General features: G+C 43.0%; 1 protein-coding gene across 3 annotated transcripts in view; it reads left to right on the top strand.

Moving 5' to 3' along the window:
• The window catches only part of TFEB (transcription factor EB), a 74,346-nt gene that overhangs the window by 42,072 nt on the left and 6,781 nt on the right, over positions 1–25,493 (top strand). For all 3 annotated transcript variants that reach the window (XM_035121593.3, XM_088673350.1, XM_035121594.3), the window contains exons 2-9: positions 2,179–2,297; positions 20,646–20,891; positions 21,771–22,019; positions 22,520–22,600; positions 23,119–23,239; positions 23,450–23,506; positions 24,846–24,921; positions 25,315–25,462. In XM_035121593.3, coding sequence (XP_034977484.1) covers positions 20,694–20,891; positions 21,771–22,019; positions 22,520–22,600; positions 23,119–23,239; positions 23,450–23,506; positions 24,846–24,921; positions 25,315–25,462 — 930 coding nt within the window. In that variant the 5' untranslated portion in view covers positions 2,179–2,297; positions 20,646–20,693. The remainder of the gene's footprint in view (positions 1–2,178; positions 2,298–20,645; positions 20,892–21,770; positions 22,020–22,519; positions 22,601–23,118; positions 23,240–23,449; positions 23,507–24,845; positions 24,922–25,314; positions 25,463–25,493) is intronic.

Here is a 25,493-nt window from a genome sequence, read left to right as displayed (position 1 = left end):
CTGGGGCAATCCTTTCCAGAGTTTTGTCTTGCTGCTGCTTATTCTTATTTATTAAATTTCAGCAAACACAGTAGTAAATACAATGATACAATTAGAAACAAAAACCTATTAAAAAACTTGAAAGTAATTAAGAGTGTCTAAAAGGAAATTAAAAACATACACACACCACCACATCTAATTTCATGGTTTTCTGAAAAAGTATTTTTCAGCCATCATATGCCTGGGTGAATGATGTTTTTCAATTCCTCCTGGATATTGTTAATGAGGAAGACAGGTGTACCTCACCAGGGAAGGCATTCAAGTAATGGGGGAACTGCTACTGAGAAGTTGGGTCAATGGGCAACATAATCCAAGATATTATGGTGCCCTGTGTCATAACAAAAAAGTGCTGGGCCTGAAGATGTCTCTCTCTCTCTGTTTATAGACATAATAATGTATATAATGTAAGGTGAGGGGATTTCTTTGAGGTCTCTTGAAGAGTTAAATCCTTATTTTAGGTAGATGTTCTGTTGTGTGTGTGTGTGTGTGTGTGTGTGTATTCATATTCTGGCAAGCCAATAACTAGAAATAGAATCCTATCACCTCCCAAGGAAGAATGATTTTAGGAGACTGGCAACACCTCCTTCTTGAGTAGGGTGAGGGATCTGTAACCCAACCTACCCCTGGATGTTTTGCCTGTGCTATATATAGTAGCTGGCCTCTTGGAAGTTTGTTTTTATCCCTCTTGGTAAATATATTTTTTGCAGCCATCAGGCACCCCTTCCCCTTCCCCCACCCCCACCAAAGGTTCAAAATAGGTGTATCTGATGGAATTAGCAGTCTATGCTCTATAGGAAAAAGGAACATGTGTACTTGTTATCCTGTATAAATGACTAGAGGACCCCCCCCTTTCCTTATTTTACTAAATATTGAGGAGGGATGGCTCTTGACTGCATTAATCATTAACTCCCCTGGGCAAGCACAACAGTTAACTTGAGCGTACAACTGAGGTAAAGTAACGGGAGGTCCAGCCTGCTGCTAGATTTATGAACTGTGAATGAAAACTACTCCTCATATCTAAGGCACTGCCTGGACTGGCAGCTCGAATCTTCCTCACTTTGCAACTGGTGGTGTCATTTGCTCTCTGCCCAGCATGAACTCTCTGCTTACACCTACAGTGATGTTCACCCGCCTGTGCTTTGCGCCCTCTTTGAACAGGTGTGAAGGACTCTTCAATGTGCAAAACTGTTTGGGTGTTTCAGCCTCCTTGTGGGTGGCACTGTGAAATAATCCTGTTTTTCCTTGGGCTGTTTCCTCTCCTGAGTTTTCACGTCTGTAAAAGAGACTGCAGCCTTTTGCTCAGCTTTAAAATGCCCTCATCTGAAATTTAGAGACAGGAGAAACTGCAGATGGGTAAGCAGCTGATAGGGGAAGGGCTGTAGGTCAGGGGCAGAGCATTTTCTTTACGTTCAGAATGTCCCTGGTGTCTCTAGATAGGGCTGGGAAAGACTCCTTCCTAGAACCCTGGAGATTTGCTGCTAGTTAGCATGGACAGATCTGAGCCAGATGGACACAGTGGTCTGACTTGATGTACATCAACTTCCTATGTTTCTGACAGTTTTATCAAAGGCCAGCTCCCTTATTTGGCCATCTGAAGCCAGTCCCTCTTGTGACGGTGTGGGAAATGAACTTTCAAGTCAGGTGTCACAAACTCATGACTTCTTGAATCGCAGCAGACTGTTATGGTGGCATTTGTGGGTTTTTAATACATGGCTGGATATACTCTTGCTGGATTTCCCCTAACCACAAAACCTCCTCTAGTGTACCATGCTTGTGTTTACTACCTATCCAACAAATTCATTCTCAGTGATGGTTGCAAAGCTAAGTGCCATATGGGGACCAGCAGCTTTTTGCCTGGCATTATATTATAACAATTGAGCTTGACTTTTTAAAACCTTGTATCTAAGACCAGTGATATGAATCCTGAAAAATTGCAATGCTTTGGATAATAGGTGGGATTAGGAATGAATGTGCTGGTATGAATTTGCAATGCTATAGCTTCTCTTCTGCATTACCTAGGCTTTCATGACTGGGATAGATGCTTTTTCAAAAAAGAGGAAAAGAAGAAGACATGGTACAGTTTCCTGCCAGTTACTGATCTTGTTTTTTCCATGCTTTTCTCCCTTTTTTGAATTCTAGAAAGCCATACCAAAGGGACATCTGAACGAACACTTCCTCCCATCCCATATGTGCCTTCCCAATCCTTGAGGTCATTGGAAGAGGCCCTATTGTGGGTGCCCCGTCCATCTAACAGTTGGGTAAGTAACAACCAGTTTAATATCCTGTGGCATTCCCAATGAGTGTGTTTTGTCTTGCAGGTTCTTTGAAGCAAGGGACAAGAACATCCTTTTATTTAAAGCCTTTTTTTAAAGACCAATGCTGTTTATATTCAGATGTCATGATAGGTCATGGTTTAGTGTGCTTAAAGTGAAACAAGCATTTCCCCAGGCTCATGTGCTCCTCTCTCCTCCATCACTAACACACCCATGAGGAGTTGAGAAGCTTTGCTTCTGTTTTTTATTAACTGTGGCATAATATTATGTCCAAAGCCTATATATTCAATAATTCCAAAATAGCAGTGCTTGGTTTGTGGTGCTGTGTTGGTATTGTTTCTGTATTGAATCTTTTTATATGTTTTCTTATTGTTGTAATATTTTCAATACATTGTTTACTGCCCTGGGTCCTTTAAGAAGAAAGATGGCACATAAATGCAATAAATAATAATAAAACTTTATTTTATTTTATTTTATTTTACTTATACCCCACCCATCTGGCTGGGCTTCCCACCCCAACTTTCCTCTAGGCATCTCAAAACAGCACACATGGTTCCTGCCTATTTTATCTACACAACAACCCTGTGAGGTAGGTCAGACTCAGAGCCAGTGACTGGCCAAAGGTCACCTAGTGAGCCTCAACACTGGAGTGGGGATTTGATCCTACTACACTACACTGGTTCTCTTTTGTAAAGGAGAGAAAGTTGGCAGATGAAACTTCTTACATCGTAGAGCTAAAAATGACAGGATGTGCATAGTAGCCACTTGGCACTACATAAAGGCCAATTCACTAGCACTAGAAGTGTTTCCAGTCAAAAGCTCCACAAAAAAGCATACTAGGCAGCCAGAGGTAAAGTTCCTAAAGAAAACACAAAGCAAGGTGGGTGGGTCCCTTTTTAGTATCATCTCTCTGACCTATGGAGGATCAAAAGTATCAGGTGTCCATAACTTTAGGGCTGGTTTTCGTATACTGTCTGCCTCCACAGGAATACTTTCAGAATGATTCCTGTGGAAGGATGTGTGTGGAAAATGAATGTCTGAAGGCTGGTAACAGGTGCTCAAAAGAAGAATGGAAATGTTTGTGGGTTGCGCTACAGTTTTCCTGCATTTGATGTAACTGATCCAAATCCTCAGCATTTAGGAAAGAAGAGTGCCTGGATTGTAACTCTTGATTAGTTTGGCATTTGGTATGAAACAAGCTGAATAAGCCTGAGGCTTGTACTGCAACGCTAGCTAGTTCGAGTGGCCAAGGCAATGCAAATTGGCTTATCCCCATTCTGGCATAGCTGACACTGGGCTAAGAACCGAGGAGGGGCAATGATCTCCCTTCTGTCAAAATTACTGGCCTTAACCCTTGCCTAGTTCTGCAAAGCTGCCTTTTGTATGCAGCTCAGTGTGGCACACACTAGTTCTTTGTTAGCCAGAAGCTCCAGTTACTAAGGCTAGGATGTTCAGCAACTCATCAAGGGCAGATCTGTGTTTTGTATTCTGTGCCGTCCTCAAGGAGTGCCAATGGTACCAACTTCCTGCTATCTTCTTTTCTGACTTGGTGGGCAGCATGGGGACAAATAAAAACTAAGCTTTTATTATTATTACTTTTAAAGACTTTAATTACAACAGAAGTAGATAGACTTTTTTATGAACCACTTTCTTAGCCAGTGGTAAAAAAAAAAGTGTACCCAGTTTTTGCCCAGCAAACATTGGAGGCCATGGTGCCATAAAGCACTGATTGTAATCACAGCCTTTCTTGATAGGAGGAGGGTTGAGGCCCAGCCTCAGTTTTCTCCAAAGCAGCTGTGCTGTCTAAGCCACAGCAAGAAGAGTTTGCAAAAGTTTCTATAGCTCTGGGGCATGAGGTGCTCAGGAAGGAAGGAAAGATGAGAGAGTGATTTGGGTAGTGGGTTGGCATTTGGGGCAGCTGTGCTTTAGCCTCTGCTTTTGCCACAAGTCTTTCTGTGATCATCATTCAGTACGCCATACCTTTCTAGTTGGGATGGGAGGTGGGGCGGAGGAGATGCTAGCCTGTATTATGGAATGGCAAGAAAGGGGTTGTGGAAGTCAATACATACTGGGTGAATGTTTGGTGACCATTTCTCAAGCAGTAACCTATAACAGTGGATGTGTAGGGAGTGGGTAATTTCTAGTTGTGATTGTGAGTAGAAGTTTCCTTCCTGCTCAGTAAGAAATATGGGAAAGGGGAAGAGGGTAGAATTCTGCTCCTGTTGCATGGATGCATACTTTATAGATAGGAAGATTTTCACCCATAAAAGTATTTGGGCCTCCATTCAACATTTGAATTTCCAACATCTGAGTCAGACTCCAAGGACAGCACCCCAAGTATATCATAAAGGTAAAGGGACTCCTGACCATTAGGTCCAGTCGTGGACGACTCTGGGGTTGCCGCGCTCATCTTGCTTTACTGGCCGAGGAAGCCGGCGTACAGCTTCCGAGTCATGTGGCCAGCATGACTAAGCCGCTTCTGGCGAACCAGAGCAGCACACGGAAACGGCGTTTACCTTCCCGCTGGAGCGGTACCTATTTATCTACTTGCACTTTGACTTGCTTTCGAACTGCTAGGTGGGCAGGAGCTGGGACTGAGCAATGGGAGCTCACCGCGTCGCAGGGATTCAAACTGCCGACCTTCTGATCAGCAAACCCTAGGCTCTGTGGTTTAACCCACAGCGCTTCCTTCTTTTTTCTTCCTTCTCGGTAGTTTTTGCTGCCCCGAGTATAGTGAATATATACATGAGGGAGTTTGATTTAGCTCACATTACAAATAATAATCCATTTGGTGAACACGTGCTGTATTATGGGCGGTACATTGACGACCTCTTGTTTATCCTTGCTTCTGACATTTTCAGTGATTTTGACAAATGGATTAACCATGTTCATCCCCATTTAAGGTTTGGAGGAAAGTATAGTCATAGTAATCTACCTTTCCTAGACGTAGAAGTCTTTATAGACAAATTGAAAATGCAGGTACGACCATGTAAGAAGAATACTGACAAAAATTCACTTTTGCATTACACGTCAAATCACCCCAAACACTTGCGAGATAATTTGCCGGTGGGCCAATTCCTCAGGCTAAGACGTAGCTCATCTAAACCACAAGATTTTTTTAGTCATTCTAAAAAGCTTGCCACTTCCCTCGCACGACGTGGATACCCATCTACTGTCATAAATTCGGCATTCCTAAGAGCCCAGTCTATAGACAGGACCGCTCTTCTCAAAAATCAAGTGAGTGGTGACATAAGGTCTGATTCTTCCCACTTGGTGCTCTCCCTTGAATATAACAACTTAACATCTGATATTGTTAAGATCATAAAACGTCATTGGCATATCCGCAAGGATATCCCTGGATGTAGTGTTACTCCTCTATTTGCTAAACGGCGTACAAAATCCTTTAAAGATAAGTTGGTTCATTCTGATTTGAAGGTAGTGTCCAATCAGTCTCTCCTTTCGGGTCCCCCACAGGGTTTTTATAGGTGTGGGCGCTGTAGAGTATGCAATCTGGATCTACAGGTTAAGGAGTTTTCCAATACCACAGGATACAAGTTTATTATTTACTCCTTTGCCACTTGCGCCACCTCACGAGTTGTGTACATCATTAGATGTCCATGCGGGCTTCTTTATGTGGGTCACACACTCAGACCAATAAAGGTTAGAATCTCCGAACATAGATCCAGAATCAGGAATTTTGTCACCGATGCACCACTTGTTAACCATTTCATAGAAGCATCCCATACAAATCGAGATTTAACCTTGTTATGGGCCTACTCAGGCCCCATGGAGTTAGCCAGGCAGGAACTAATGCAGCAGGAAACCAAGTTTATCTTTCTCTTCAATACCTTATATCCGCATGGTTTAAATACTGACATTGACTATAATTGTTATCTGTAATTCCTCTGTATGGGATGATAATGGTTTCAATTCTATTGAGCATGTAACCTGTTGTCATACACTGTAAGCATAATTTGGAAAGCCCTTTTAAAAATTATCTATGTTAGCTTTGATTGATCACACCTGTTAATGTCTGCAGCCAGACCTTTATATGGACTAGAGCCTTATCTGGTAATTGGAGCATTACTTACCTGGAGTTTTTCCAGCTAGTACTTTATCGTGGAAAGGTATGTACAGTGGAACCTCGGTTTATGAACACCTCGGTTTATGAATTTTCGGTTTACAAACGCCGCGGACCCATCTGGGACGGATTAATTCACTTTCCATTACTTTCAATGGGAAAGTTCGCTTCAGTTTATGAACACTTCAGTTTATGAACAGACTTCTGGAACCAATTGTGTTCATAAACCGAGGTACCACTGTACATACATTGATAAGGACATTACTGGCGTTTTTGGTGGTAGAAAGACTGACTTTTTATTCCCTTATAACATGCAGCAATTCGCTCACTGAAGAAGCCAACTTTGGCAAAACAAGGCACATAACCTGGGTAACCTTGTCTTCTGCTTTTGGATACTTTTTGCTATTGGATACTCCCTTGCCACCTTCATATATATATGTCTCGTCTTCACCTGGATGCTCCACTGCCACCTATACTTGTCACTGTGCTTGGACAATCCATTCTGTGGAATAACCACTGACTGACATCGTCAGGCACAGTATATTCCAAACTATATATATTCCTGGTAGCGGTGAACAAAAAAACAAACTCAAGTATTACACATTCATTTGAAAGTACTTTTGAACCAATTTATATGTCATATGGATACCCAATATGAAGTACAACATATGACTTGAATACATTGAACTGATGTTGGATTGAATCATGAGTGTTATTCTGTGTTATACGTTTATAAATTAGTGATTGAAGTTATTCTGTGTTATATGTTTATAAATTAGTGTTTGATTATAGCAGCCGGTTACACTTGTATAATTGATACTTGCTACTCGTAACCTAGGTTTGTGTTGTGTGAGTGAAAAAGATTGGAGCCTGAATCATTAAGTTCCTTAATTGAGCCCATTACAGTGCAATGCTATCTTAGTGGGGCAGCATCAGGCACCTGAAAAGCATACAAACAGAAGAAGGAAGAAGGAAGAGTGGTCAATAGGACAGTCCCTCCTCCACCAGCCGTGGTATTCTCTATGCCTTTCTGATGTTGCCTTTGGCAAATTGTTAGCATCCTTTTGTGAGTTGGCTTGTGCCTATAGTAAAACAGACAACAATCATTTTGTCCCCTTTGCTCCTGGTATTTTAAATACGGTAAATATTCTATGAGGCATGTGGATCACATGAGGAAGTTTGGAGCCAAAGGGTTCAGAACAAGCAAGGCATGTTTCTCTCACCTTGAAGTCCCTGGGGCGAATTCACCTCTGGTTCCCAGCCCAGCTATTGGTTGGGTATCTTCACATTTACTGATATCTACTTGGCTGCTCTGTTTCATCTGCCACAAGCTGAATGCTGCAGTTTTGTGCACCACTGCTCAGGTGTTATGCTTGAACAGGAAATATCCATCTCTGTTGGGGACACAGGGCTGTGCATGCCAAATGTCCCCATCTACCTCAGCACTGCTTTCTGTGTTCCTGACCTTATTGTGTTGAGCAAAGGGAGGTCTAAAGGTGGCTTCTGCCAGGACTCCTGATTCTGCAGAGGCTTCTAGTGTGTTCAGTGTGAGTAAAAGCCTCCTTCTGTCGTTTTCTGCTGAGCACAAGAGGGTCTGAGACTGAATGGGCAAGGACAGGAGTATTAGATGCTGTTGTCTGGTCCTCTGTGACCCCAACACAGATTGCAATGAGATTCAGGCAACCTATTCACAAACTTAGTTGGATCTAGGCAATGAGTAGAGCTTTACCCATGATTAGTGTGGTTATCCCAGTCAATGCCAATTTTGTTGTTCTTGATGGAATTGGACTTTGAAGTGGCTATCAGTGGGGAAGTTCAGGACATTCAGATGATGTGTCTTTCCCAGACTTGCACAGGACCCAGGACAGTACATCCTTACTGCCTCCCTATATGATGCCAATGACCAGATATTGACACAGCAATGGAGGTGGAGATTAGTGCTGCATAGGGTCTATCAGCTCCAGTAGTCATAGAATGGTTCATGCATCTATGCAGTTGCAGGGAGAAAATATATATAGCTATAAATATATCTATATCTATATAGATGATATAGATAAAGATATACAGTTGTACCTTGGATCCCGAACACCTTGGTACTTGGACGTTTTGGCTCCCGAATGCCGCAAGCCCGGAAGTGAGTGTTCTGCTTTGCAAACATTCTTTGGAAGCAGAACGTCCAACAGGGCTTCTGTGGCTTCCAATTGGCTGCAGGAGCTTCCTGCAACCAATCAGAAACTGTGCTATGGTTTCCGAACGTTTTGGAAGTCGAACGGACTTTTGGAACGGATTCCGTTTGACTTCCAAGGTACGACTGTAGATCACTTGTGGGAGGAAATTAGCAAAAATTAACAAAATAATTGGCTCTGGATCCCTAGATCTAAAGTGCAGGGCTAAACACACTCTCCAGCAAGAGAGACCCCCCAGCAGAGTTTAAAAGTCACAAAAGCAACCAGCAGGGAAAGCATGGGAATATAGGTTGTAAAACGATTTTAATATCCTGGGAAGTCCACTACCAGCAGTTTAGTTTTTTTATATATATGAGGGGGGAAAGAGGGAGCAGTTGCTAGTAAAATGTGGTAATTTCTTAAAGCTTCATATTTGGATGCAAATCACTAAATAAATAGTCAATTAAATGTCACAGTTAAGTCACATACTTCTGTTATGCCTGTATAAGTATTCCAAGGAAGCCAGTGAGCGATTTAAGGATTATTATGCTGCTTCATCAAAGTACCTTCTGTGGTGTCATATTGATTTTTGCATGCTCATGAATAATGGTATGTTAAACAGGATAGTTGGCTGGCATCCCATCAGGCATTTGGAATTGTTTTGAAACTTTCCAAGGCATTGCGCTGAGGCACTGAATTCTGCATGATGGTAAAGAGGCTTGTATCTCACCAGTTGGAAAATCTAGAGTCTACTGAAGAATATAGGAGTTATTTTGCAAACTTTGCATCCTCTTTTGAATGCAAACCTTTGGTTTTATTTCATTTCATAAAATTTATGTACCACTTGTTTGTAACAAACAAACTTCATAGTAGTTTACAAAAGAATACACGGATAAAATTAGCAATCAAAACAGCTATTTAAAACATTCAACAAGCAATTTAAAACATTCAAAAAGCAATTTAAATCAATCATAAGCTAAAAACAGTATTTATTTGTTTTGAACTTGCATCGTCATTCTGCTACACTTCCTGAGATGTACGGTAAGTACCGTAGTAGTACAAGATCGATTTCAACAACACACCCATTTATTTATCGTTTGGCATGGTTTTTATTCTAGAGGAAACCATGGTTTGTATCTTACCATGATGAGCTGCAGTACTTACTAGTGCATGCTGCCCAATTGCTCCCACTTTGCTCCACTGTTCCTGGAACTGGAAGAAACAAACTATGAGGCTTGACATCACATGCAAAGCATTGCATTGTGGTTTGCTGCTTCCGCAACAAACCATGAGTGAGAAGCTAAGGTTTGCCATTGCCTTACTGTTCGTATTTTGTTTGGAGCAAACAAATCACTAGCATTGGTTCACATGCAAGTAACAATAAGCCAAACCTCATGGTTTGTTTCTTCCAGTTCCAGGCCCAGGCAGGGTCATTCAAAGCAGGAACAATTGAGCACTATGCACTAGCATGCTGCTTGTCCACAGTAAGCCATGGTTTATTGCTTACCATGGATTACCGTAACGTGAAAGCTGGGCCAATTCCGAACTCAAAAACACATGATATGTGCACATATGCACAGTAAAGCAAATTAGGCTATATACAAACGTGGGGAAATACTACAAGTATTAGTGGATCATCATATTGTGCACTTGAAGCAAATGACTCTTAATCCCCCTTCACCTGTTTATTGTATGGAGGGGTCTCTTCAGGATAGTACAAGAGGCTGTGGAGCCACACTGCTGGGCCCACCCATTGTCACACAGTTTACCTGATCCCTCAGGTGTCCATACATTGAACTTGGGGCATCTGCACAGGGGAAGCCTACATGCGTGTGTGGGCGTAACCCAAAATATTTTATAAACCAAATATAAAATAATTTATTTTAACCCGTTTTGAATGCTAAGCCTATCTCTTGCCAGTGGGCTCTGAGTGGAAAATGCAATCTCTCTCTCTCTCTCTCTCTCTCTCTCTCTCTCTCTCTCTCTCTCTCTCTCTCTCTCTCTCTCTCATGTTTTGTGCATTTGGACACTCAATGATGAGAAAGGAGAGCATGTATTAAGAAAGGCACAGCAGAAACAAAATACTATGCTGTAAGAACAGCCACGGACACGGCATTTTGGAAGTTGGTCTAGAATGCTAGTGGGTCCCCCGAGACTGCGGGCACATGGCCACAGGCCACATAGCCCATGCTTTAACCTGGCCTTGTGCTTATGACTTCACTAAGTGTTTCTGTGGTGATTCACTGTGAAGGTTTGTCATTCTGCCCACTCCTTCTTCCCTTGTGTGTAGGTATATATTCAGGTCTCACTTTAACCCATTCCTTTCTTCTTGTGCTTAATTTTTCAATGCACACTTTAGGGTATTTCATGGCACATTGTTGTGGCCTGGTAAATAGTGTGAGCAATCACAAGGCCCAGATGTGGTTTGGAGAGCAAACTCTGAGGGCTCATCCACACTTCTCTTTGTCTCTTGATTTGCAGGCATGGGTCTAATAGGTTTTTCTTTTGTTCCACTGTTTTCTCCGGGAAAACCCACTGCAGACCCTCAAATTTCCCTGTTTTGCAGGAACGTCCCTGATTTAGAGAAGCTGTCTTGGTTTCTGATTTGATCCTGGAATGTCCTGGTTTTGCTTAGCATGTCCCTACTTTCAGTGGAGAAATGTTGCACAAATACATACAATTATTGAAGTAACGCTTTGACAATACAGTGGAACCTCATGTTACGTACTGTCCTCCTTACAAACGCTTCTGGTGACGAGCTCCGCTAACCCGGAAGTAGATGCTCCTGGTTGAAAACTTTGCCCTGGGATGCGAGTGGAAGTCATGCGCCAGCAGTGGGAGACACCATTAGCGAAAGTGCGCCTCATGTTAAGAACGGTTTCGGCTTAAAAACGGACCTCCAGAACAAATTAAGTTCGTAACCGGAGGTACCACTGTAACTGTCCATCCCTCAAAGTTGCTGTATGATTTGCAGGTAACTCTAGGTGGACTGTGTAAATTTGTTTTGATGGTATGAAATTGGCCCCCCCAACGATCTAAAGGTGGAGGAGGAAAAAAATCATTTTATTATTTAATTTCTTAAACGAAAGATTGCCCTTCTGCACCCATCTAAATTCAAGGGTAGGATAATTCTGACTGCACATTTCCTCCAGTAGTATTTCTGAGAATCCTGTGCCCTGCTTCTATAAGTAGAATACATTACAAAATATCCCTTCGGCTAGTGGCTAACCCTGTGAACTCTTGTGCACTGCGATCCCCAAAGCTTGTGCAGTACAGAAAGTAAACCCTCCTCAATTCATTAAAAGCATAAGACTGCAGCCTTAGGCTAAAAGTCTAAACATGCCTACTAGCATTGAAGTCTGAGCGAGACTTTCTTCCACGCAGACATGCATAAGGTGTTTCTGTTAGTGTTCCATGTGGTTCCACTGCTGGTTTTCATTCTCCTTCCTTCAGACGTCCTGTTCTCTTTCCCCGCCCATCCTGTGAATGAGTCAGAGTGAAAGCAGAAGCTGATGAACGTTACATAGGGTGAAGCCAAGCAGAGCCGGCAGGGCTATTTTAAAACTCTATTGGTTTCCAATTCTCCCTGTCTTTTATGCAGGGCTTAGGCTTGCCTTGCTCTATTGCTCTAGAAGATGAAGTTCTCATTCTGAGGTGATGAGTGCTGGAATTTCCTTCGGGGAAAACCTGCATAGAATTCTCTGCTTTGTGACCTTGGTGAGTCTTCTCTTACGATAAGTGTGGGGAAGAGACCCATAGTAGTGGAAGCAGTGAAATTGCTGAGAACCAGTGAAAGGTTGAAGAAGCCAAGAATGTCTTCTAAATTGCTAATTCATCCAAATTTGGAGAAGGTAACGGGGCTTCAGCTGATCTCTGGATTTAGGGATTTGAATGGAGGCAATGCTCACAGGGACTTGCCTTTCTACTTGTACCTGATTCTTACATGGCCCATGACTGTGTGTAATTTCTGAGATGTTTTCAGGTGGTCCATGAGAATATAACAATAATGTAATTCCAGAAGAATAAACATACAAGTCGTATGCACAAAAGGGCTTGTGGTGGCTTGAAAGATTGTGCCATAAACTTCCATGGGCCAGCTAGAGTCCACTTTATCATCCAGTACATGAAGTGTTATACTGAGTTGGCACACACACACACTGAGCGAGAGGCCGAGGTCAAAAGACTGAGATGTACAGTCTCTGACATTTCTATGCAAAACTGAAATGTACCCAAGATATGCTGTCCTTATCTTGTATACACTGTTGTTTTGCATAGAAATCTCAGACTGTACCTCTGCATTCCGTGGCCTTTTGGCTGCTCTGTTTACATTTTCTTTCCCCTCTAAACTTTGTGTGCACATGCATTTCTCCTCCTCACCCCAGATATATGACCCACCAGGTGAGGATAATACTTTCTTGTGCCTAATGAATTGAGCTGTAGTACATGAAACCTTATGTGCTACCTCAAAAATAAAGCAAATTAAGGTATTTCCCTAAGCCAGTGGTGGCCAAACTTGGCCCTCCATCTATTTTTGGACTACAACTCCCATCATCCCTAGCTAACAGGCCCAGTGGCCAGGGATGATGGGAATTGTAGTCCCAAAACAGCTGGAAGGCCAAGTATGGCCACCACTCCCCTAAGCAAACAGTGATGGACACAGTTAAAGCTTCCTTCCATCTGCACTCAAGCCCAGCTGGATGCAGGGTTGTGTGGTGGGGGGGGGGCTGTAGTGATCTGTAATGGATATATTATTTGCAGAGATTCCAGGTTCAGTCCTTGTTGTAGGGCTGGTAAACACTTTAAAACCCGGACAGCTGCAATGTAGTTAGTCTAGCCCAGACATCCCCAAACTTCGGCCCTCCAGATGTTTTGGACTACAATTCCCATCTTCCCCGACCACTGGTCCTGTTAGCTAGGGATCATGGGGGTTGTAGGCCAAAACATCTGGAGGGCCGCAGTTTGGAGATGCCTGGTGTAGCCTATATTGATGTAGATTAGGCATCCCCAAACTGTGGTCCTCCAGATGTTTTGGCCTACAACCCCCATGATCCCTAGCTACAGGACCAGTGGTCAGGGATGATGGGGATTGTAGTCCAAAACATCTGGAGGGCCAAAGTTTGGGGATGCCTGATGTAGATGGACCAGTGGTCTGACTTTGTATGCTTCCTGGGAAAAGGGAAAAGTTTACCTAGGCAGCAGATTGATTCATACGCCATGTCATTGATGTGTTTGCTGGTCAAGGGATTATTATTGAGGGCAGATTTAAGAATTGGTTCTGCATAGTGGTATATTACTGGCACATGTCATAGTTGCATATAGAGGTCTGTAACTATGTCTGTCTACTATTTTGTAACCCATTCTCCTTGCATTCGTCGTCTTGTTTGGAATGCACAGTATAGCTACATCAAAGTAAAGAATGGGTTCAAATTCTGAAAGCCTTTCAGGCTGTGTCCTACAGCACCTTTGGGCAACAGCTAGGGGCCCAGTACTCCAGCAGAACCCACTGACACTTCGTGTGGGCCAGTCTTTAACACAGGGATAGGCAACCTAAGGCCCAGGGGCTGGATGGGGCCCAATCGTCTGCTCAATCCGGCCTGCAGCATATTTTTACATGAGTAGAATGTGTCCTTTTATTTAAAATGCACCTCTGAGTTATTTGTGGGGCATAGGAATTTGTTCACCCCCCCCAAAAAAATATAGTCTGTCCCACCACATGGTCTGAGGGACGGTGGACCGGCCCATGGCTGAAAAAGTTGCTGACCTCTGTTTAACACAACAGTAAAAATCACCCTGGTACTCTGAGCAGTGCTAGGCTGGGCATTTCTCCAGGACGCTGTGAGAAATTAAAATGGGTAGACTAAGCTGCCCAGCAGTGCTCAAATTATCGTTCCTGCTGCCATTGCCAGGTAAGCCTGCCTCCCCCCACATCTCTCTCTTACAAACAAGTCAGAAAAGTAGGAATGCCCTAAATGGAGATCTCAAAGTATGCCATTTTAGATTAATTGGCAAACTAATTGTTAATAAGTCCATCAAAGCTGAATGGAATTCACTTATCAGTCCTTCTTATTGCACAAATGATGATTTGTGGTCATGATACTTCTGGAGCATTCACATGTGATCCCCCTTTCAATACTGTTTATTCCTGCAAAGCCTTTGGGGTGGTCACAGTGCTTCATATCCCATAGCTTTCTGCTGTCATCCCGTAGGTTTTTATGCCACACATGTTCTGGGCCTTTCTTGTCCCACTTTCATTGTGCTACAGCCCATCCAGGTAGCAATAATGTGGTGGCATTGAAGAATCTTTGCAGAAGGAACTAAAGCAGAATAAATCCACCACTAACACACTATTACAGCATCCAGAGCCATCTTTCCTATTGGGCATACTGGTGCATTGCACCATGGCCCTGGCCTCTCAGGGGTGCCCCAGCGAGTGGGGGAGCTGCGCGGCTTTGCTGACGGCCTCCCCTTTCCCTGCACGCTCGCCAGCTGTGCCCCACCAACCATACGGCTGATGGACATGCAGCTTGCCTCCCAAGCCTCCGCAGGTGGGGAGCAATCCCTGCAGAGGCTTAGGATGGAAGCTGCACCCCGCCAACTATATGGCTGGTGGGCGTGCAGCTTCCTTCCCAAACCTCTGGAGGAGGAGAGCGATCCCCGCAGAGGTTTGGGAAAAGTTTGACAACTCTGGGAAAGGGGGGGGGGACTCCGGAGGGATCTTTGCATCAATAGAGCTGTATTGATGTACCTGCAATAGAGCACTAGCCCTGTATAGAAATTGCATGCAGTGCACGTAAAATTGCTTTGAAAGTGCTTTATAAAGAAAAGCAGGTTAGAACTTCTTGAAACAAATAAAAATACACTCCTTAAAACACATATAAACACATAAAAAAAATTAGAAGACTGTACATTGTTAAGAATTTCAAAACCAAAAGAAACACTTAGGGCTCTAACATTTAATGAACCATCAAATTTATCAGTTTGAACAATCTTTTGGTGCATTTAAAAAGCTTCCCCCTATTCAATGGGTAACGATTTAAAAAAGGAATATTTACTTTTTATATTAGCACTTAAAATGACCATGGCCGATAGCAACTGAGAACAGGAATTCATTCTTCATTCACTTCCTACACAAAAGGGAATTTCACTTATAAGATAGTGCCGGTTCTGATGCATCATATTCAAAACAAAAGAATGCCCCATGTCACCTGCTTGAAGAAATCTTAGTCAACCAGTCATATGACTTTTGGTTGATTTGCATATGGATGAAAGCAATTATTTTGAAGCAAGAAGCATGCTCATCTTTTATTTTCTGGGTAGGCCTTGAGTGTTAGAAAGGGGTTTTTCTCCTGGTCCTTAGAGACAGCGATGAAGGGGATGGAGGGGATTCTACCAGCCCACCTCTCTCAAGAACAGTCCCTTCCTCCTCTTCTGACACTTCTTGCACCTCCTCCCCCATCTCCAACTGCTAAAACTCTCTTTCTTCCTCCAGCCCTGGCTGCTGCCTCACAGGTGGAACAGAACCCCATAAATCGCTGCCCCCTTCGCCTGGATCATCCTTGGGAGGGGGGTGGGCTGCCAGTACCTGGCACCTCCCCCTGTAGCAAAAATCTATCAGGCCACTTGACCAGGAGAGAGCATGAAGTACAGCAATCTATATCATAATCTCAGCACACCATCCTCACATAACTCTGACAGGGAGTGTAGAACTGGGTTGCATTTCCCCCATGATGGAGTACTAAGGAGAAACAACACTTTGTTTTGCATTTATTAATTTATTGAAAGCAATTTATTTTAGCAATTGTATACTGCTTCATCATAGCCGTCTCTAAGCACTGTACAGGAGACCTCATACAATACGATTAAAAATGTGTCAAACCTGTAAATGATGGAAGTTGGAAGGGACCCCAAGAATCATCTAGTGGTCCAACAATGCAGTAATGTTGGGATTCAATTAAAAAGCTTGCAGGGTTTTTTAATTTAATTTTAAGTCTTCAGTAAGTGCCTCTCTCTTACTTCAACTGGAAAGGAGTTGCACAACATTGGGCCCACAATACTGAACACACAGCTGCTTGTGGATATGAACCAAGCCCGATGGAGGACCACAGACAGTGACTCTCCCAATAGCCGTGGTGGTCAAGCAGGGGTATGAGGGATCAGGGGTTATGCACCAGAATGTGCATAATGTGTCATCTACATGTCTTATGCATAAAAGTGGCACCATAGAAAATTGTATGCATTGTGCATTGACTTGAAGCTGGAGATGAAAGCATATTTACCTTGAGATCTTACACACGCAAATGGTTGTTACCTTCCCCGAGCCTAGAACATAGGATGGGTTCAACCTAAGTGAACCAGTGCATTCTGTATTAATTTTAAGGTTGAGATGTGTTGAGATGTTCTCTTTCAGGTGGTGTTTGGCTCATTTGTCTGTCCTAATTATTTCTAGAGATACTGGGTGCTATACTGAGGAGAACGAAAAAGCTAGAGAGGTCATAAGGAGTATCCTGGGAGAGTTTCCCAATTACAATATGAATTCAGGAGACTTATCACACAAGTTGAAACATATATGCCTATGGTGTTGCTCTTATTTCAGTTTGTTTGAGGTTAAGCTTATTTCTGAGCCAGAGTGCCTGTAGTCTATGAATAAGCTAACCATCGTGTGCCAGTTGTTATGTACTGCCTGTGTTATGACAGCAAGAAGGAATATGATCACTTTATCTATGCCCAGATAGGGCCTGTAAGCTCTTCACACTCCCTGGCTGAAGAAAGCAGCTAGTAAAAAAGTTGAGGCGCTTTGAGGACAAAAGCTTGACCAGCAGGGTGTAAACTCCTGCTTACATATTTAGGAATCTGAAAAAGCAGCTGGATTCTTACTCTGAAGTGCTGAGGAGGCCATGCAAAATTGCTCTGAAAGCATATTCACCATAAGAGCTTACATTTGCTGCTAGCTTCCTTAAGCCTAAGTAAGGCATAGGATGGGTTAAACCTAAATGAAAATGTATGGGTTTTTTTTACCTATCAAAAGCATACTGTATGCCTGATAAACCAGCTGCTTATTCCAGGAAATAATCTCAAAGATACAATTTTTTCCCAGTGGCATTGGTCAGACCACACCTGGAATATAGTGTCCAGTTCTAGGTGCCACAATTTAAGAAGAATATTCAAATGTCACCTCAAACATCAATTTGCTGTGGACCTTGGCCAAGCCACTGATTGCCCGCCTCTGCTTCCTACCTGTACTATGGACTTCATAACACTGGGCTTTGTTCGATAGAACTGATTTGCCCCTGAAATAGTCCTGGTTTAACAGTCAAAATTACTACCTATATTGGAGACCACTGGAATATGAGACAAGTTTGCCGGACGGGAGATGGATGGAATTTTTGGTGGGGGGGGGAGTAGACAAGAGAGAGGCCACCACCCCTCTAGGTAATTGGTTCCATTGTTGAAATTCCCTTACTGCTCAACTGAAATCTATCCTCAATAAACTTATGCCCCTTAGATCTAGTCCTGACATCTGGGTAGTAGCAAACAAGTATTTGCCCTCTCCTAAGAGCTTGTATTAGAGGGATGCAGGTGGCGCTGTGGGTTAAACCACAGAGCCTAGGCCTTGCTGATCAGAAGGTTGGCGGTTCGAATCCCTGCGACGGGGTGAGCTCCCGGTGCTCGGTCCCAGCTCCTGCCAACCTAGCAGTTCAAAAGCACGTCAAAGTGCAAGTAGATAAACGGTGTTTCCGTGTGCTGCTCTGCTTTGCCAGAAGCGGCTTTGTCATGCTGGCCACATGACTTGGAAGCTGTATGCCGGCTCCCTCAGCCAATAATGCGAGATGAGCGCGCAACCCCAGAGTTGGTCACAACTGGACCTAATGGTCAGGGGTCCCTTTACCTTTAAGAGCTTATATTCTTATTAGCTCCCTTTACCTTTAAGAGCTTATATTCTTATTAGCTGAACAAAATGTGCTTAATTCCTTACTTCTCTATCAAAACATTCCAGCAAATTGGTTGCATCTAATCAGTACAGTTTTATCTATGGTGTTTTTGTTTATTTGCAGCCTGAGCATCGTTTCATGATCCTGGCATAGGCCGGGGCTATTATACCTAACGTGGGAAGAAGTGGCAAGACTGCAGTTCTCTAAGCACAGTAGTGATACTCTGAACCATATTTCATCCTCATGCCAGAGCAAACAAGGCCCTTATCTCGCTTGAATTCCATCTGTGTCTCTTGTTTGGAGTCCAGGGACTCGGGGAACCACCTCTGCCTTCATTCAGCAAAGTTTAATATACACTTCTTGTCACCTGACCGGAGATGATAAGACATCTGAATGAGGGCAGTGGGTTTCCATTTTCCGGGTCATTACAGGGCAAAGATTAATGTAGAAGGAAAGGGGATCATTAACTCACTTTGATGTTAAACTTATTTTTTTTAAGTGAATGAATGAGGAGGCCAACACTGGGAACACCATTTTGTTAGCAGTTTTTGTGGTTGTGTTTTTTGAAAGGAGAGCAAGAATTCATGAAAGATAGCTATAGCTCATTCAGACATTGTAAATGAGGGTTGTGTTATGTTGTCTCTGCTTTAATGAAAAGTTTTTTGGTGGGGAGGCTGCTGTTTTTCTTGTTGTTGATTTTAATTATAATATGGTCTTTTGTTTTTAGCATTGTTTTGCATGTAAGCTATTTATTGATAGATGGCCATATAAATTTAAGAAGTAGTAGTAGAAGAAGAAATTAAAGTAAACCATTTAACTTGCCATCGAAGAACCAAGTCCAGTCTTTGAAAAGCACTGGTGATCTGGAAAGTTTGTTCCCGACTTCAGGAGTGTCTGTGATTTCTTGTTTAGGTTGTTAACATGCATCTTGGAAGAGCAATTGTGTGGCTGTTATTGAACTGGCACTGCAAACCTGTATTCTTTTTACTAGGGAAAGCGCCCATTGAAATCAGCTGGACTTAACTCTGGGCTCGACACACTTCACTTGTCCCATGCCTGGAAAGCACAGGTCCAAGCAGTTTTCTGTTTACCCCACAGCTTGCTCTGATTCAGCAGTAAAGAGTGGATTTCCCCAGGAGGAAGGGGTTAGGGCAAGTGGAAGTGTGGACAAGCCTTCTGAGTAGACATGCAGTGGGTGCCTACTGAGAAGATCCATAAAAATGCAACTGTGACAAAAGGAACTATTGTGAAAATAAGAAATATTTGGTGTTTTTTTTTGGGGGGGGGGCACCAAGAATCATATAAATTGAGGGGAGGAGAGAGACCAGTACAGCCAAAGAAACGTGACCATCTGCTCCTCTTTGCAAGTTCACTTCATCTAATGGAACAAACACATTATAGTCACTGTTTGCAATAATGTCTGATATAGAGCCTAAATGTGTCTTTCTGTCCATATGAGCTTGTCCTACCCTTGTGAAATTAGACCAAGAGTCACATGAAGGTCAGCCAAGGGCTGTATCCCCCCCCCCCCGAAGAGCTAAAATCCTTAAAATTAGAATACTTATAGAAAACAAGCATTCATTCAAATGTGCATGTAAAAGGCAAAAAACACTCCAAAACAAACAGTAATGTGCTTTATGTTGTTATATAGCACTTAAAATATGTTATTGTTCTGCTCTTGTTTTGTAATTTCTGATTGTAGTTCATGTGCAACTAGGATCTAGAAAAACGGCTTGGCTCCTGCAAGAAACTCTGAATTGACATAGCAGTTCAGCTCATGCAATACTTATCTTGCCTAGCTTTTAATTGCCATTATACTTGATATTTGGGAAAGTTCAGAGAAAAAAGAATTACGTATTTTGTTCTGGTCAGCTTTGCATAAATGACATAAGAGGTTAGAAAAGATACATAAAGCAACAGTGGGGTCCTAGAGTGTTCCACACTAAACTCAAGTCTATTAACACAGTCAAGCCAAGAGTTTTGCTGCTGCTGTACCTATTAGAATCACTTATGCAAAGCAACTTTCAGTCTTGGTAAATTTCAGGTGCATATTTCACAGTCCATGGCCATATTTCTGCTATGAGGGCAAAGGCCACATTTTATAGCCTTCTTTTGATGCTGAATGCTTGTGCCTAAATGCTTCTACTTTCCTTCTCAGGATTTTAAGTGTCCCGTGGGAAACGTTGATAGATCCAAAATACCCGCCATGGCGTCGCGAATTGGCTTGCGGATGCAGCTCATGCGAGAGCAAGTCCAACAAGAGGAGCAACGGGAGCGCATGCAGCAGCAGGCAATGATGCATTACATGCAGCAACAGCAGCAGATGCCAATGGCTCCAACCCCTGCCATCAACACACCAGTTCATTTCCAGTCACCACCATCTGTGCCAGGAGAAGTCTTAAAGGTACAGCTCGAGTAAATAAAAGTCTTGGCAATGCCTAGTGGGGAAGCCAAATGTAGGGACTATTTATGCTATGGAAATTGCATAGATGGATGTCTTCTGTTTACAAATCAACAAGTAATGGACAGGGATAGCTCAGCCACAGTGATCCATGTGCAGGTAACCTCAAGACCGGGTTATTGTAGTGTGCTCTATGTTGGGCAGCTTGTACAAAATGTGGTTGTTGGGTTGCTAATGTGAGCAGCCTATTGCAGTCCTGTAAAACCTCTGCTGAAAGATCGACCCTGGCTGCCCATTTGCTACTGGGCCAGTTTTAAGATTCTGTTGTTAACGTATAAACACCTGAACAACTCGTGAAGACCTGAATCTGTGTAGACCAGCCTGTCTGCTTAAATCTTGGGATGAGCTCCTCCTGGTTGAGCCACAGCCTGTGGAAATACATTTCCCAATGGAGGGTTGTAGAAAGTGAGTCCTAGAAGAATCAGTATTTTGGGACCTGTGCTTTTGAACTTGTTCACTCATGATCTAGGAAGTTAGGGCTCAGCAGTGAGGCAGTTACAGTAAGTTTGCTGACGATGCCAAATTGTTCAGTGTGATTAAAAGAGAGAGAGAGAGGTTGTGAGGGGTTCAAAAAAGGGTAGACAGAGGTAGAGGAAAATGTAAACAACTGCAATTACAGACAGTTTTGAGTATGGTTACGATTCAAAATGAGGGTGGAGGGGTTCAGGCAAGCCATAGTCTTGTGGAAACAGTACACTATAAGAAAATACTGTAAAGCATTTTTGTTCCCGAAGAGCTGCTCAGTTGAAATCTCCTGCTACTTTTTATATGACAGCCCTCTGCTTCTATGTTGTTCCTCTCCTTATTCCTGGACACTTTCAGGTTCAGTCCTTCCTGGAGAACCCTACCACATACCACCTGCAACGGTCACGAGACAAGAAGGTCCAAGAATTCCTGTCTGAAACCTATGGGAACAAGTTTGCTCCGCTGCTCAGTGCTCCGTCTCCTAAGCCTCCTCCTTCTGTCTCGCCTGGCGTGAGGCCAAGCCATGTCATGCCCTCCTCCGCCGGCAACAGTACGCCCAACAGCCCAATGGCAATGCTCAACATTGGCTCCAACCCAGAAAGGGAGGTGAGTGAGTGGCTTCTATTCCTGGGGAATGGTGGATCTTTGGGGAGGGTTGGGAGATAATTCTGAATCCAGTTCCTCTTTTCCTGGGACTGTACAGTAGGAAGTATTAATGGAAGTAAGAGCGTTTTTTGTGAGGGAGAATTCAAGCTTGCAATCACCTCCCCTTTCTGCAAACTGAATTGAGAAGTTTCCGTGATATAGTTGCACCACATGATTTTCCTAGTTTTGAAGCTTAGAAACGGGACAAAACAGAAGTCAGGTTTTTGTATCACTGTAGGAACTGTAATAAAGGAACATGGTGACTGTGGGGGAACTTTCATCTCCATTCTTTTTTGGTAGGAGGCTTGAAAGAAGCAAACCTTTATAAGACTCACTTAAATCTGCAGTTGTGTTTCTCATGTCTGTGTACATGAATGCATTAATTTTTTTAGTGAAAAAGTACTGTATTGACAAGATAGAGGAAATGGTTCTTATATCTCAAAGGCTACTTTTCCTTCCAGATAGATGATGTCATTGAAGACATAATGCAGCTGACAACTACTGTGGGGTGCATTAATCCAGAAATTCACATGCCAAATACTGTGAGTATCTCTGGTTTTTTGCTTCTTGTTGTCTCCTGGATGAATGGTGGTCAAACTATGAAAACTATCTTAATGGGAGGGAAATAAGCTGCAGTGTGTCCATGCTGTGGGCCTATTGGGATGCCAGTTTGGACAGCAACATACCCTGCTACAACATTAGTGGCTGTGGAGTCTATTTCAAGAAATCTCAAAGTGGTCATGGATGGTGATGATAGCTGTAGTCCAACAACATCTGGAGGGCACCCCCCACTTTGTAACCAGGAGCTCAGTCAGTAGAGCATGAGACTCTTGATCTCAAGCTCATGGGTTTGAGCTCCACGTTGGCAAATGATTCCTGCACTGCAGGAGGTTGGACTCAATGGCCCTCGTGGTTCTTTCCAACTCTACAGTACTGTGATTTTGCTATGATACTTTGCATCTGGCTGGAATCCTATTTCTTTGCCCCCTCCATTCTATTGCATGTTATTCCTATGCAAATATTTTTTTTAAGTGTTTTGTTCCTTTCCTTTGTTTTCCAGCTGCCATTGTCCAGCAGCCACATGAATGTGTATAGCAGTGATCTTCAGATGACACCCTCTGTGGTGGGCATGACCAGCAGCTCCTGCCCAGCAGATCTGACGCAGAAGAGAGAGCTCACGGGTAACTTGGCAGGGCTTATGATCCTGGGATCCATGCCTGAGTTGATTTGTTGGGGCTGTATCCAGCCCCAGCTTTGACTCAGAGTGTAGGTCACTGGGAAGTCTGTTTTCATGTGCGCATGTGAGCATATATTCACATGCACATGTGCAACAGCACTCTTGTTTCTCTTGACCCACTGCTTTGCTTGACAGCTTGGTCTTTTGTCTCTAGATGCAGAGAACCGTGCACTGGCTAAGGAACGCCAGAAGAAGGACAATCACAATCTGAGTGAGTGGTGCTTGGTTAAAACCATGTGGCCTGAACGTCTTCCCAAATTGTCTTCAGTGATCCCTGCTCTGTTCCCCCTTAGTCCTTCTAGAGAAGATATGGGAAATCTCTCTCTTTCATGGGCAGTGTGGCAACCCAGTGTGTATTGGCTTCTTGCAGAAGCAATGCTGTCTTGCAGGAGTCTTAAAATTTCACTCCTTTGTTAATGCATGTATCTGACTGTCTTGGTGCAGAGAAGGACTCCAGAACATGGAGATGTTAGGAACACTCTGTACCTGTTGCATATGCACAGAGCTGGGTCTGTCTTCATGTGGACTTTTTGTGTTTTATCCTTCTGCCGTCAGCCATTCAACTTGGAACAAAAGGGTGCTCATGTATCCAGCAAGCCTTTTTATCACCTGAGTGGTTCATAGAAGGCGTGGGGTTTGGAGGTGGGCAGCTATTTCCAACACTGCTAAAGCATGGATTCATGTAATTGTGCTGCCTTGGTCTGAAAGAAATCAGCAACTGCAACTTGGTGTTTCTTCTTACATTTCATTTCAAATGCAGGCACCTGTTTTAATATAATTAGCTATAAGAATGGAAGATAATCAGTTCGGTGGTGCTGCCCTTGGGATAAAGAAAGAAAGCCATGCTGTCAATCTGGGGAATAACCATTTTAGTCACGGTGTTACCTGGATTTTTTTGGAGGAGAAATTGCTGGTCCTATGTAGTATAATATTTGCATTGGTTTATTTAAAAATATGCAAGCAGAGTATAAAAGAAAGCAATTAGCATATTCACTCCAAACAGACAGAGAATCCATTAGCTAAAACAGCCAGCCAGAAAAAAGGCATTCTGAACGGCAAGTTATTTCTATCCTATTGGCTAACTCTGTCTCTTATGTCCTTCTTTCTGTTACACCAAAACTGCTTTTTTGTTATGCACATTGCATATACTTGCAAATGTGTGTGCACACAGTCACTGTGTGTGTGTTTTTGGATGCAAATATATGCAGATTTAGGATTTTATCCAAGGCTGCACAGGCAGTGTTACACTTGCACAATGAGGCTTCCTTCTCCTCTACCCCACATACCTTCAAAACCTGCTCCAGAGGGTCCCCCAGACCTGTTGAAAAGATTCTGAGGGTGTGTGTGTGGGTGCTACAAGGGAGAAGAGGGGAAGTTCTGCATAAGTGGAACTCCATTGAGTGAGTGGAACAGCAACATTGGATACAACTCTAAATTGATTCATAATTTCTTTCATCAGATGATATTTATTCATTTATTTTGGCACCTTTGTGTTCATTTTATACTTTAATAAATATTTCATATTGCCACTATTTTTGTTTTTCTCTCAGTTGAAAGAAGACGAAGGTTCAACATCAATGATCGCATTAAGGAACTAGGAATGCTGATCCCCAAAGCAGGAGACCTGTAAGTTGTGCTCAAATGTTCAATTATCCTAATGCCTCCTGAAGAGCCATGAAGGACCTCATGCTCTGAAACAGGCAACAGGAATAAAGCCTTCTGGGAAATTATTGTTCCATATTCACTGAAAACACTCCTTTCACTTCTGCCCCCCAAATATTCACAACACACCTTTTGTCTCAGCTAAAATTCAAAACTTATTTAAGCCTTAAAGAAAAGATTTGTTAGAGGCAGATAAAACTTAGTATAATGGCACAAATGCTTGAGCTTTCCTCCCTTCATTTGTGTGGAAACTTTCAGCACTAATTATGTTCTGAGCATAATTGCCCCCAGAACTTTCCTGAATCTGGAAGTCATCCTTTTATTCTCTTAACTATCTGCTCCGATGTCTTTTTCCAGGGATGTGCGCTGGAACAAAGGGACAATCCTGAAAGCCTCTGTTGATTACATCAGGAGGATGCAGAAAGACTTGCAAAGGTCACGAGATCTTGAGAATCATTCTCGGCACCTGGAAATGGCAAACAAGCAGCTCTGGCTCCGCATACAGGCGAGTCCCCATCTTTCTGTCCTGTGTTCAC

This window comes from Zootoca vivipara, chromosome 7, assembly GCF_965207765.1.
Source record: "Zootoca vivipara chromosome 7, rZooViv2.hap1.1, whole genome shotgun sequence".
Lineage (NCBI taxonomy): Eukaryota > Metazoa > Chordata > Lepidosauria > Squamata > Lacertidae > Zootoca > Zootoca vivipara.
The sequence above is the reverse complement of the archived record's forward strand: the minus strand, read 5'-3'. Positions and strand labels throughout refer to the sequence as shown.